Consider the following 14565-nt stretch of genomic DNA (forward strand, 5'->3'; position numbering starts at 1 on the left):
CAGTTTTTTTTGATTTGTATTATCCATTGTCAGTTCTACATGATTGGGAGCTACGTTAACTTACACTATTTGATTTTACAATTAGTTCTTTTAAGTGTAACAATATATCTCCTACTACTTGTACTATTGCTATGTTTTGATTTTATATTTTGAAATTAATAAAAAGATTGCAAAGAAAAGAATATATCCCTGCACTTCAAAAGAGAGCAAAGGTCATTCAGTTAGCATTGATCCTCAATAAAGCTTTTGGGTTTTAGCCAAACACCTGTAATGGTTATTGATAGCACCGCTTTCAATACTATAAATTCATGCAAACTCATTCCCAAACTCCAAGACTTGGGAGTCAACACTTCCCTCTGCAAGTGGATCCTCGACTTCCTGACCAATAGACTGCAATCAGTAAGGTTAGGTAGCAAAAACTCCATCACAATTATTCTTAGCACTGGTACGCCACAAAGTTGAATCCTCAACCCCCTACTCTACTTCTTGTATACCCATGACTGCATGACCAGATTCTGCCCTAACTGCATCTTCGCAGATGATACCACTTTAGTGGGCTGTGTCTCAAATAGTGATATGTCAGAGTACAGGAAAGCGATAGAGAACTTAGAAACATGGTAATGTGACAACAATCTTTCCCCTCAATGCCAGCTAAACAAAACAGCTGGTCATTTTGACTTTAGCAAGGGGACAGTGCACATGCTCCTTTCTACAGTACATCAACAGTGCTGAGGTTGATAGGGTTGAGAGCAAAAGTTCTTAGGAATTAACATCAACAATAACCCATCCTGGTCCAACCACATAGATACCATAACCAAGAAAGCTTACCAATGTCTCTACTTCTTCAGGACGTTAAAGCGATTCACCAGATTGATTCCTGGGATGGCAGGTCTTTCATATGAAGAAAGACTGGATGAACTGGGCTTGTACTCGTTGGAATTTAGAAGATTGAGGGGGGATCTGATTGAAACGTATAAGATCCTAAAGGGATTGGACAGGCTAGATGCGGGAAGATTGTTCCCGATGTTGGGGAGGTCTAGAACGAGGGGTCACAGTTTGAGGATAGAGGGGAAGCCTTTTAGGACCGAGGTTAGGAAAAACTTCTTCACACAGAGAGTGGTGAATCTGTGGAATTCTCTGCCACAGCAAACTGTTGAGGCCAGTTCATTAGCTATGTTTAAAAGGAAGTTAGATATGGCCCTTGTGGCTACAGGGGTCAGGGGGTATGGAGGGAAGGCTGGGTTCTGAGTTGGATGATCAGCCATGATCATAATAAATGGCGGTGCAGGCTCGAAGGGCCGAATGGCCTACTCCTGCACCTATTTTCTATGTTTCTATGTTTCTATGTTTCTATGTGTCATAGTGTCATAGAACACTATAGAACAAAAACAATTCCTTCAGCCCATTTAGTAGATGCTAAACTATTAATTTTCCTAGTGCCATTAATCTACACCTGGAACATAAACCTCCATAACCCTCCCATTAATGTACTTACCCAAATTTCTCTTAAATGTTGAAATCGAACTCTCACTATCCTCTGAGTGAAGATGTTCCTGCTCATATTCCCCTTACCCATGATTTCTAGATTCACTCAACCTCAGTGGAAAAGGCCTGCATGCATTTTACCCTCAATTTTGTATACTGTACCTCTTTTAAATTACCCCTCATTCTCCTACGCTTCAGGGAATAAAGTCCTAAGTTATTCAATCTTTCCCTACAACTCAGGCACTCAAGTCCTGGCAACATCCTGGTAAATTTTCTCTGCACTCTTTCAATATTATCAATATATTTTGGCCTTTTCTCCTTGGAGCAACAGAGGATGAGAGGTGACCTGACAGAGGTGTACAAAATAATGGGAGGCATTCATCGTGTGGATAGTCAGAGGCTTTTTCCCAAGGCTGAAATGGCTGCCACAAGAGGGCACAGGTTTAAGGTGCTTGGGAGTAGGTACAGAGGAGATGTCAGGGGTAAGCGTTTTACGCAGAGAGTGGTGAGTGCGTGGAATGGACTGCCAACAACGTTGGTGGAAAAGGATACAATAGGGTCTTTTAAGAGACTTTTGGATAGGTACATGGAGTTTAGAAAAATAGAGGGCTATGGGTAACCCTAGTAATTTCTAAGGTAGGGACATGTTCGGCACAACTTTGTGGATCAAAGGGCCTGTATTGTGCTAAAGATTTTCTGTGTTTCTATCTCCTGTAGGTAGGTGACCAGAACTGCACAAAATACTCCAAATTAGGCCTCACCATTGTTTTGACATCTCTGGCATTACATCCCAGCTCCTATACTCAGTACTTTAATTTTTGAAGTCTAATGTGCCAAAAGCTCTCTTTAAGACCCAAGCTACTTGTGACGCCACCTTCAAGGAATTATAGATCTGAACTCCAAGATCCCTCTGCTCTGCCACATTCCTCAGTGCCAAACTGCACACCATGTAAATCCTACCCAGGTTTGTCCTCTCAAAGTGTAACACCTCACACTTCTCTGCATTAAATTCCATCTGCCATTTCTCATCCCATTTTTCCAGCTAGTCTAGATCCTGCTGTAAGCTTTGATAGCCTTCCTTGCTCTTCACTATGCCCCTAACCTTGGTGAAATCCACAAATTTGCTAATCCAGTTTGCTACATTATCATTCAGGTCGTTGATATAGAAGACGAATAAGAATGGACCCAGCACACCTGTAACACACCACTGGTACCAGGCTTCCAGTCAGAAAGAACCATCTGCTACCACTCTCTGGCCTCTCCTGCAAAACCAGTGTCTAATCCAATTTACTACCAAATCCTGAATGCCAAGCGACTGAACCTTCTTGACCAATGTCCCAGGTGTACCTTGTCAAAGGCCTTACTAAAGTCCATGTAGACAATATCCCCTGCCTTTCCTTTATCAACTTTCTTGGTAACTTCCTTGAAAAACTCTGTAAGATTGGTTAGACACAACCTACCACACAAAACTATGTTGTCTATTCCTAATCAGTACCTGAATATCCAAATGCTTATATATCTGGTTCCTCGGAATACCTTCCAATAACTTGCCCACTACTGATGTCAGACTCACTGACATATTTTCCTGGCTTATTTTTTGAGCCTTTCCTAAACAATGGATCTATTACTGCTTGATATGGCAACTGCTCTGTCTGTGACTTCAAAAAAAAAGTGTATAAAGTGTCGATACAGCTGTGCACATCTCAGCTTCTCCTCCTAGTCTCCGTCTATACCTCGTTGTCTCAGTAAATCAGCCAGCATAATCAAAGCTTCACACACACCCTAGACATTCTCTCTTCTGCCCTCTCCCATCAGGCAAAAGATACAAAAGCCTGAAAATATGTATCACCAGGATCAAGGAGAGCTTCTACCCCACTGTTATAAGACTATTGAGTGGTTCCTTTGATAAGATGAACTCTTCAGCTCAATCTACCTTATTGTATGCATACATCTTATTGTCTATATGTACTGCACTTTCTCTGTAGCTGTTGCATTTTATTCTGCGTTCTGTGCTGTTTTACCTGGTACTGCCTCAAATCACTGTAATGATTTGATTTGTATGAATATTGGTACATGTTAAACCAATAAACCAATTCCAATATTTTAACCAAAAGACTATTTGTTTGAGAAAAGGGAAAGGCTGAACAATGAACCTCTTAGCAAAAATAAAAAATAGTAAATTGTATAAAGAGTGGAAAATTTGATAATAGTTATTAAGTAATAATCTAACAAATCAAGTACAAATCAAAATAAAGGAAATTAATTGCTTTCAATTATCTTTTGAGTTTCATCATGTGTAATAAAATTCCTGTTCTTGATCCTAGAGTTTGAGCACATGTAATTAATTACCAGCTTAATTGTATTGTAGATTTTTGCCAGATCCCATGTTTGAATGGAGGATATTGCATTGGAAGGGACAAGTGCTGGTGCCCATCAAACTCAACAGGGAAGTTCTGCCATCTTCCGATACCTCGTGAAAAACAGACAGTGGCAAAGACATCACGTGCAGATTCTTCTAACACACAGTCTGTTTACACTCTCCCTCTTTCTAATCAGCCAGGTAAATAATTTCATTCAATTGTCTTTGTTGGAGATGTTAGGGTTAAGTTTTTTTTAATGCAGAGAGTGGTGAATGCATGGAATGGGCTGCCGGTGATGGTGGTGGAGGCGGATACAATAGGGTATTTTAAGAGACTCCTGGATAGGCACATGCAGCTTAGAAAAATGGGCAACCCTAGGTAATTTCGAAAGTACGTACATGTTGGGCACAGCATTGTGGGCCAAAGGGCCTGTATTGTGCTGTAGGTTTTCTACATTTCTATGAATCATTCATGTTTATGTGGTGATAATTTGAAAAAGTGTGTGTCATCATTTGTGTCAGATTTCTAGTCTGGAATTCTTAAAACTGCGCAGTAACACAACTGATATTTCAATGTAAACGTAAAATACATAGGATTACACATTCATTTATTCCACAAGAAAACACTTGAAAAAATTTGCTTGTTGTACGTACTCAGATGCATGCAGGTATGAATTTTTGGATTCATTTTTAAGATTAATTTTTGAGATCAGACCATTGCCAGTATTTATTGTCAACTACCAATGCTCAGTTCCAGTAATGAGAGTTCTTATTAATTTTGAAAACAAAAAGTGGGTGGGGGAATGAGATAGCCTTACCAAATTAGATTAAAAAGAATCCAAAGATATTTTGACTATATTCAGGGAAAAAAGAGTAACTCAGGAGAGAATAGAGACCCTCAAAGAACAAAGCGGACATCTATGTTTGGAGCTACAAAGTCTTCAATGAATACATCTCCTCTCTTTTCACTGTGAAGAATGACATGAAATCTTCAGAATGGGGGAAATTTAGTGGGGTTGTTTTAGGGACAGTCCACATTACAGTAAAAGACACTGTATATTTTAAAAATGTTTGAAGCAGACAAATCTCTGGGGCCTGACCAGGTATATTCAAGAACACTCTAAAGGGCTAGAAAAGAAACAAGCGGGGCCCTGTATGAGATAGTTGCATCATCGTTAGCCACAGATGAAGTCCTGGAAGGCTGCATGGTAATGAATGCTGTGCTTTTATTTAAGAAGGGTTGCAAAGAAAAACCTGGGAACTCTAGACCAGTAAATTACTGGAGAAGATTCTGAGCAATAAGATGTATATGTATTTGGAGAGGTAGAGTGTAATTAGGGATAGTCGGCATGGGTTTGTGTCTTACGAACTAGGCTGATTTGCTTCATAATATGATCAAGAAGGTCAATGAGGGAAGAATAATATGGACTTCAGGCCTTTGATACAGTTCTATATAGTAGTTGCGCTGAAAGGTTAAATTATATCGAACCTAGGGAGAAGAGGCTCATTGAGTACACAGTTGGCTTGATAGTAGGAAGCAGAGAGTGATGGTGAAAGGATTTTTCTCTCAAACTGGAGGCCCATGGAGGCACTGACCTCACCAATAATGAAGTGTTTTGAATGTCAGGTTATGGATTGCATTAAATCCCATCTTCCTGCTACACTGGTCCCTTTCCGGTTCACTTATTGCTCAAATCAGTACACTGATAATGCCATAGTCTTTGTACTCCATTCCATTCTGCCCCACCTGGAATATAGTGCTTCATATGCCAGAAATGCTATTTATTGACACTTAATATGTTCATCCCTCAGAAGCTGGTGGGTAAACTGTCCTTGTTGGGTCTCACTACCTCTCTCAGTAATTGGATCTTGGACTCCTTGATAGAAAGACCATAATTAGTTATGTTGGCAGTAACCTCTCCAGCTCCATCATTGTGAGCACTGGCACCCAACAGGTCTGTGTGCTCAGCCCATTGCTGTTCACTCTGCTGTTGTACGATTATGGACTTTAGGAAAGTGTAGGCTGACCACACTTCAGTACACATAAACAGCTGTTTCATGGGGAGAGTTAGGAGCACCAAGTTTTTGGGAGTGCACATAATGAAAAATCTCAACTAGTCCCTCAACACCACCTCTTTAGTCAAGAAAGCGCAGCAATGTCTCCATTTCCTGAGGAGATTGAGATGAATGAGGCACCACCCCTCCCCCATTCTAACCAATTTTTACAGGAGTACCATTAAGAGTGTCCTGACCAGCTGCATCATTGTCTGGTATGGAAATTACAAGGCATATGACTGCAAGACCCTGCAAAAGATTGTGAGGACTGCTGAGATGATCTTCATGCTCTCCTCCACTCATCTACGATACTTGAGCAGGAGCACTGTGTACACTGGGCCCCTAGCATTGTCAATGATCCATCCAACAATCTCTTTGACCTTTACCTCAGGCAGGAAGGTACTGAAGCATTTGGACAAAAACTGATGGGATGGGAAACAGCTTCTTCCCCAGGCCATGAGACTACTGAACTCCCTGCCACCACCCAGGTCTCACCACATATGAAGTGCCAACAGCATTATATTGTTTACTTTTTAACTTGCAATGTCACTTCACTTTATTATTTGTTAATTTTTTTGTGGTAATATTACTTTATGCGTTGTGTATGAGTTATATGACCCATGTTGCACCTTGGTCTTGTTTCATTTGCTGGTACACATGTATACAGTTGAAGTGACAATGAACTTGAACTTACATGGTGTATCTCAGGGGCTGGTGCTATCTGTCATCTATATCAGCAGTTTGGTTGAGAATATACAAGGCATGTTCAGTAAATTTTCAGATGTTACTAAAATAGTATCAGTGACAGTGAAGATGGTTATCAAAAATTACAAGGGAATCTTGATCAGCTAGGTAAGTGGCCTAGGAATGGCAAATAGGGTTTCATTCGGGTAATTGCAAGGTGTTGCATGTTGGAAGGTCAAATCAGGATGGGACTTGCACAAGGGGTGTTGTTGAACAGAAGGACTTTGGAGTTTAACTACATTGTTGAAATTCTGTGATCTGCAAGTTCTTGGGGTTGATACTCAGAGGTCAACAAGGTGTGAAGGGCAAAGCAGATGGTTGAAGCCCCAGATCTACTTTTCCAGAAGTCAGAGGCCTGATGTCTTAGAGACAGGCCAGGGACTGGATGTTGGTGGCCTGATATCTGTGAGTTTGAAGGTCCAGAGATAAGAACTAGAGTCCCAGAAGTGGTCTGTCCTGGGGTTAAAGATATGTCTGTGTGTGACTGGGTGGAATAGGGGCTTGTTTTACTGTTGTTTGTTTTGTTGTTCCTGCTTGTGTTGTTTTGCCAAATATTGTGGGCATGCTAGTGCAATCTGTGGCAACAGTTGAGGACTACCCCCTACACACCCTTAGGTTGGTTGTTAATGAAAATGATGCATTTCATGGAGTTTTTGGTACACAAGATAAATAAATTTGAATCTGGTTCCAGGCAAGTAAGAGTCACCGTTCAGCAGGGTGGTGAAGATGGCTTTTGGCATGCTGCCTTTCCCCAGTTAAGGGCATTGAGTGCAAAAGTTGGGAGATTATAGAGCCATAGTACTAGTTTCACCCAACCACAGTGGAAAAAGTCTGCATTTACCTCTCATAATTTTGTCTATTTCTATCAAACCTCCCTCAGTCTATGTTCTAAGGATTAAAGTCATAACCTATTCAATTTTTCCTTACAACTCAGGGCCTCCATTCTTAGCAACATCCTTGTAAATTTTTTCTGTATTCTTTCAACCTTACTTGCATTTTTCCTGTAGATAAAAGTCCAAAACTGCACACAATAATCAAAAATAGGCATCACCAACATCTTATATAAATTTGCTTTATGAAGTCAATGTGCCAAAAACTTCCTTGAAGATGCTATCCACCTGTGACGTCACTTTCAACAAATTATGGGCTTATATTCTCAGATCCCTTGCACAGTATTTCTTGGTGCACTACTATTCACTGTGTAAGGCCTACCTTGGTTTGTCCTATCAACATTAGGCTCACCAGATTACAATTTTCTGGTTTATTTTTAGCGCGTTTCTTAAACAGTGGAACAACATTAGCCGTCCTCTAATCCTCTAGTACCTCACCTGTCGCTAAGGATGATTTAAATACCTCTGCTAGGGCCGATGCAGTTTTTGTACTTGCCTCGCGCAGGGTCTAAGGGAATACCTCATCAGGTCCTGTGGATTATCCACCTTAATTCCCTCAAGACCTTCTTCTCTGTATTCTGTATAGGGTCCATGAACTCTATGCTGTTTTACCTCACTACTCTTGACTGTGTCTGTCTCCTGAGTAAATTCAGATGCAAAAAATCCATTTAACATTTCCTCCATCAGTTTTGCCCTACACATGGTTACCATTCTGATCTTCAGTGGACCAATTTTGTCCCTTGTAATCCTTTTGCTCTTAACATATCTTTAAAAGTCTTCAGGATTTTTCTTCACTTGTCTGCTGAGGCAACTCATGCCTTTTAGCCCTCCTGATTTCTTTTTATTTTGTTCTCCTGCATTTCTTATACTCCACCAAAGCGTAAGATATAGGAGCAGAATTAAGCCATTTGGCTCATCGAGTCTGTTCCTCCATTGCATCATGGCTGATCCAGTTTTCCTCTCAGCCCCAATCAGGGCACGCCATTCATGCCCTGACCAATTAAGAATCTATCAACTTCTGCTTTAAATATACATAAAGACGGCTTCCACACCTGCCTGTGGCAAAGTATTCCACAGGTTCACTCCGGCTAGAGAAACTCCTCCTCATCGTTGTTCTAAAAGGACCCCCCTCTTTTCTGGAGCTGTGTCCTCTGGTCTTAGACTCTCCCACCATAGGAAACATCCTCACCATATCCACTCTCTCAAGGTCTTTCACCATTGAATAGGTTTCAGTGAGGTCAACCTTCATTCTTTTGAATTCTAGTGAATGCAGGCCTAGAGCCATCAAACACTCTTCATTTGACAAAACATTCAATTCTGGAATCATTTTTGTGAACCTCCTTTGAACCCTCTCCAGTTTCAGCATATCCTTTCAGCTGACATTGCATTTGCCTTCCTCACCACAGAATCGACCAGCAAATTAGGGAATCTTGCACAAGCACTCCCAAGTCCCTTTGAACTTCAGTTTTTTTTGTATTTTCTCTCCTTTTAGAAAATGGTTAACTCTTTCATTTTTTCTACCAAAGTGTATGACTATACACTTCCCAACACTGCATTCCGTCTACCATTTCTTTGCCCCTCCAGTTACCTTCATATTGTCTGCAAACTTTGCAACAAAGCCATCAATTCCATCATCCAAATCATTGAGATATAATGGTAAAAGAATTGGCCCCAACACAGACCTCTGTAGAACACCATTAGTCACCGGCAGCCAGCCAGAAAAGGTTTCCTTTATTCCCACTCTTTGCTTCATGCCAATTTGCCTTATCCATGCTAGAATCTTTCCTGTAATACTGTAATGAATTCTATAATAGCTTGTTAAGCAGCCTCGTGTGGCACCTGAAAGGCCTTCTGAAAATCCAAGTACACAGTGTTAACTGATTCTCCTTTGTATATCCTGCTTGTTATTTCTTCAAAGAATTCCAACAGGCAAGATTTTCTCTTGAGGAAACCATGCTGACTATGGCCTAGTTTGTCATGTGTTTCCAAGTAACCCAAGACCTCATCCTTATGATCACTTACCCCTTAGGGTTCTTTTACTTTAAGCTCTCTAATCAATTCTGATTTGTTGCACAACACCCAATCTAGAATGACTGATCCTCTAGTGGGCTCAGCCATGAGCTGCTCCAAAAAGCCATCTTGCAGACACTCCAGAAAGTCCCTCTCTTTGAATCCAACACCAACCTGATTTTCCCCAATCTACCTGCATAATGAAATCCCCATGACTATTGTAACATTCTCCTGTTGGCATGCGTTTTCTACCTCTCATTGTAATTTGTATACCACATCCTTATGGTTTGGGAGTCTGTATACAACTTCCATCAATGTCTTTTTACCCTTGCAGTTTCTTAACTCTATTGACAATGATTCAACACCTTACGACCATATGTCACCTCTTTCTAAAGATTAGATTTCATTTTTTTTAAACAGAGCAGCACCACCCCTCTGTATTCCTGCCTTTCCTTTTGAAAAATGTGTATCCTTGGACATCAAGCTCCGGTTATAATATTCTTTCAGCCATGATTCAGTGATACCTACAACAGCATTCATGCCAATCTGTAACTGTGCTACAAATTCATCTACTTTATTCTATATACTGCACTCTTTCATGTACACCTCCAGTCCTTTATTCACCCTTTTTGATTTTCTCCACCTTTATGTTGCAGTTCCTCGTGTTGACTGCAATTTTGCCCTGTCAACAGCCTCTCCTCACTACACACTGCCTCTGTTTGTAAACAAGCTACCTCACCTTCAGTACTATCAGTCCAGTTCCCATACTCCTGCCAAATTAATTTAAACCCTCCCAAACAACTCTACCCAACCTATTCACAGAGATATGGGATTCCCTCTGGTTCAGATGTAACCTATCCCTTTTGCACAGGTCTTACCTTGCCCAGAAGAGATCCCAATGATCCATAAATCTGAACCTCTGCTCCCTGCACCAGTTCCTCAGCCACACATTCACCTAACAAATTATCCTATTCTTCCCCTCATTGGCACATGACACAGACAGCAACCAAAAGATTACTAACCTGGATATCCTGTTTCTCAGTTTTCTACATAGCTCTCTAAGATCTTTTTTCATGACTTCCTCACCTCGTCTACCTATGTCATTGGTGCCAGTATGCACCAAAACTTCTGGCTGCTCACCCTCACCCTTCTGAATGCTATGCCCAGATACAAGACATCCCTGATCTGGCAGCAGGGAGACAACATACCATCATAGAGTACTTATCACATTCAGAGAACCTCATCTGTGTTTCTCTGACTTGGGAATCTCCTTTCAACACTGCAGTCCTCTTCACCTCTCTGCTCTTCTGAGCCACAGCACCTTTACTCAGGGCCAGTAACCCAGTCACTGTGGCTATCTCCTGGTTGGTCATCACCCTCAATAGTATTGAAATTTGTATACTTATTACTGAAGGCAATGGCCACCGGTGTACACTACACTGGCTGTGCATATCCCTTCCTTCTCCTGACATTCATCCAGTTCCCTCTCTCCTGCAATCTAGGGGTGACTACCTCCCTGTAGCTCTTGTCTATCACTTCCTCTTTCTTCCATATTAGTCATAGGTCATTGTGCTGCAGCTCCAGTTACAGTTCCTTGATACATTCCCTTAGGAGCTGCAGCTCAGTACACCTGGTGCATATGTGTTTATCCAAGTGTTTCAAGGTCTCCCAGACTTTCCACATCCCTCATTCAGTACAAAACACTGCCATTAGAGCCATTCTCACTAAACTTCTATGCCATAACAGACAAGGAATAAACAAATAAGAATAGAAAGAGAGTACCTTACCAGACAGTTAACCTCATTCAAGTCTGATCTTGCCTAAGCCTCTCTAAACATTGGCACACTCACAAAAATGGCTGCTCAAAAACTGCTGCTGTTGCTTCTTCTCCGTCTTGTTTTACGGCGGTTGGCACCCAATTTTATGATGCATTACCACCACCTTCTGCTCTGGAGTATGCAATAGACTTACATTCTAAATCCCTTCACCCAATCACACACACATACATACCCTAACCTACACTTTATTCTCCCATCTTTGGCCATCCTAGTAGTCTATTCCTGCTTATCCATCATATCCTATATAAAAAAAAAACCCTGTATACCTTAAGAAAGCTAAAAATACCCTGACCTGTGCTGTCTCACCCATGCCCAGCAACCCTTTTAATGTGAATTCCGGCACCCCCAATTCCCTTTGATTAATTCTCATCATCTCTCTGTACCCCATACTTCCTGCAACTCATAACAACATGTTCTACTGACTCCTTTTCGTGACATTCCTCACACAATTCTGTCTAGTGTTTCGCTATCATTTTCAATGTTTTGTTTAACGCACAGTGCCCCAGCCTTAACCTAGTCCACACAGTCCTCTCTTCTGTATCCACTATCATAGAAACATAGAAAATAGGTGCAGGAATAGGCCATTCGGCCCTTTGAGCCTGCACCGCCATTCAGTATGATCATGGCTGATCATCCAACTCAGAACCCAGTACCTGCAATACTCTTTTGTATTTGATATAAATGCCCCCCGTTTCCCCTCACTGCCCCATCTTTCTTGCCACATTAGGTTGTTTTTTTCCCAGATTACACACTTGACCTCTGCTTTACTGATACTAATGTGCATTTCTATATTTTCTTTCTTTAACGCCCTCTTTGCCAACTCATCCACCCTCTCATTCCTCTTCACCTCTACATGTGCTGGAACCCACAAATTTTACCTGACCTCCCTGATTTGCAACTCTTGTGACTGACTGAAGGACTTCATAAAGTACATCTTGCCGACTGTTTGAGTGAAAAGACCTTAAACTTGCTAGAACTGAGAATGAATCTGAGCATATCAACACTTTGACTTGTCTAGCTTTCTCCGCCCATCGCAACGCAACCAACACTGCCAGCATCTCCACTGTATACACCCCTAACTTATTAGATGTTCTTCTGCTGATTCCAATTTCTTTTGCTGGTGCAACCATCCCAAACCCCGTCACTCCTGTTTCAGGTTCCTTAGCACCATCCGTATAAATCTGAGTATAATCACTATACTTTTCCATCACATGACAGTCAAATGCACTTACCAAATCGATTTCATATTTTCCTTTCCTTCTTACCTCTAAAAATTGCCAGTCTATGTCAGGCCATACAATCTTCCATGGAGCTACAACTGGATAAACCACTGAAGCACTTATTCTTAGATCAAACACTCCACATTCTTTAGCAATATTCCCTACCTGACTAAAGTTATCCCTCTGAAACCTCCCATTTTCCCAGCACTCCTGCAACACTCCTTTTGCAGGGTGAGAATCATTGTGCCCCTGCAAATTAGCCCCGTAGTTTTCCATCAATTGCATCCTTCATAGTTCCAAAGGCATTACTCCCACTTCTACCTGTAGGGCTAATACTGGTGATATTTTAAAAGCCCCACTGCACACTCTCAAAGCCTGAGCCTGAGTCACATCCAGTTTCCTTATATGAGACCTAGCTGTTGATCCATATGCTATATTTCCATAGTCCAACACAGATCTTACGAAAGCCACATACATTCTCTTCAATGCTAAACAACTTGCTCCCCATTCCCTACCAGTCAAACATCTCATCACATTTATTACTTTTTTACATTTCTCCTCAACTTTCCTGATATGGTCTGCCCATGTTAATCGTGAATCAAATATAACTCCCAAAAATGTAAATGATCCAACCCTTTCTAATTCAATCCCATACATCCTTAACTTCTTTCCTACCTCAATTCTTTTCCTGGTGAAAAATACAGTTTGGGTTTTTTTCTACTGAAAATCTACATCCTGAATCATAACCCCACTCCACCACTTCATCAATTGCTCCTTGTAGTTTCCTAATTATATGGTCCATGTTCCTGCCTGTTTTCCACAAGGCCCCATCATCCACAAACAGTGACCTACATATATCCACTGGTACCCTTGTGAAGACGTCATTGATCATAATGATGAAAAGTAATGGGCTAATCACACTACCTTGAGGTGTGCCATTTCCCACTATGTACTGATTTGATAATTCTGATCCAATCCAAATTCAAATTTTTCTACCAAACAAAAATCTTTAATCCAATTAAAAACTCTCCCACCAACCCCCATTTTGTGCGTTTAATTAACGATCCTTCCTTCCACATCATATCATAGGCTTTTTCTATGTTAGAAAAACACAGCAACTATTGACTCTTTATTTGCCTGGTCCTTTCTTATTTCAGTCTCTAACCTTATCACTGAGTCCATGGAATTCCTTCCCTTCCTAACACCACTCTGATAATTTGTCAGCATTCTCCTCTTCTCAAGCTCATATGGTAACATTTCTGTTATCATCCTTTATCTTGCATATATTTGATGTTAATGCTATTGGTCTGTAGCTAGTGGGTTTTGATGGATCCTTGCCAGGTTTCCTTATTAGAATTATTACTGCTTCTTTCCATGCACTTGGTAATCTTCCCTCCTCCCACACTCTGTTATAAAAATGCAGCAACTTAAGAGCGCTCCATCTCCTAGATATTTTTAGCATAACATAGCATATCAGATCTTTCCCTGGGGAGGTTGGTCTCAATCTCAAAGACTGCTTGCACCTGTGCTATTTTTATTGGCCTTTCTAATTAATCCCTTTTGCTGATTGGTCACTACTCAACTCAGAGAAACTGCCATGAAGCTCTGAGTTTAAAATTTTGAGCGCTTTTCTGATTGAAAGCTAGCTCTTTTTACGCACACCCTGATGTTGATTGTCCAACTCAGAGAAAACTGCCTAGAAGCTCCACTTATTAAACCTTGAACACAGACCTGACTGAAGTGCAGCTCTTTTTATACCTGCTACTGATATGTATCAGTATATATGTTACCTTATGTATTTATATTTATTGTGTTATTTTTATTATTGTGTTCTTTGCTGCATTCGATATGGAGTAACAAATATTTCATTCTCCTTTCCATTTGTGTACTAGAAAGTACATTAAACAATCTTGCATCTTATAGCGTATATAACATTATGAGGAACATAGGGAAAGTGGATGCAC

At 40.8% G+C, this 14565-nt stretch overlaps 1 protein-coding gene across 4 annotated transcripts in view; it reads left to right on the top strand.

Annotated features, from left to right (window-relative positions):
- The window catches only part of LOC134344379 (latent-transforming growth factor beta-binding protein 2-like), a 510939-nt gene that overhangs the window by 176834 nt on the left and 319540 nt on the right, over positions 1-14565 (top strand). For all 4 annotated transcript variants that reach the window (XM_063044071.1, XM_063044078.1, XM_063044088.1 and 1 more), the window contains one exon: positions 3854-4045. In XM_063044071.1, coding sequence (XP_062900141.1) covers positions 3854-4045 — 192 coding nt within the window. The remainder of the gene's footprint in view (positions 1-3853; positions 4046-14565) is intronic.

This window comes from Mobula hypostoma, chromosome 1 (assembly GCF_963921235.1).
Source record: "Mobula hypostoma chromosome 1, sMobHyp1.1, whole genome shotgun sequence".
Taxonomy (NCBI): Eukaryota; Metazoa; Chordata; class Chondrichthyes; order Myliobatiformes; family Myliobatidae; genus Mobula; species Mobula hypostoma.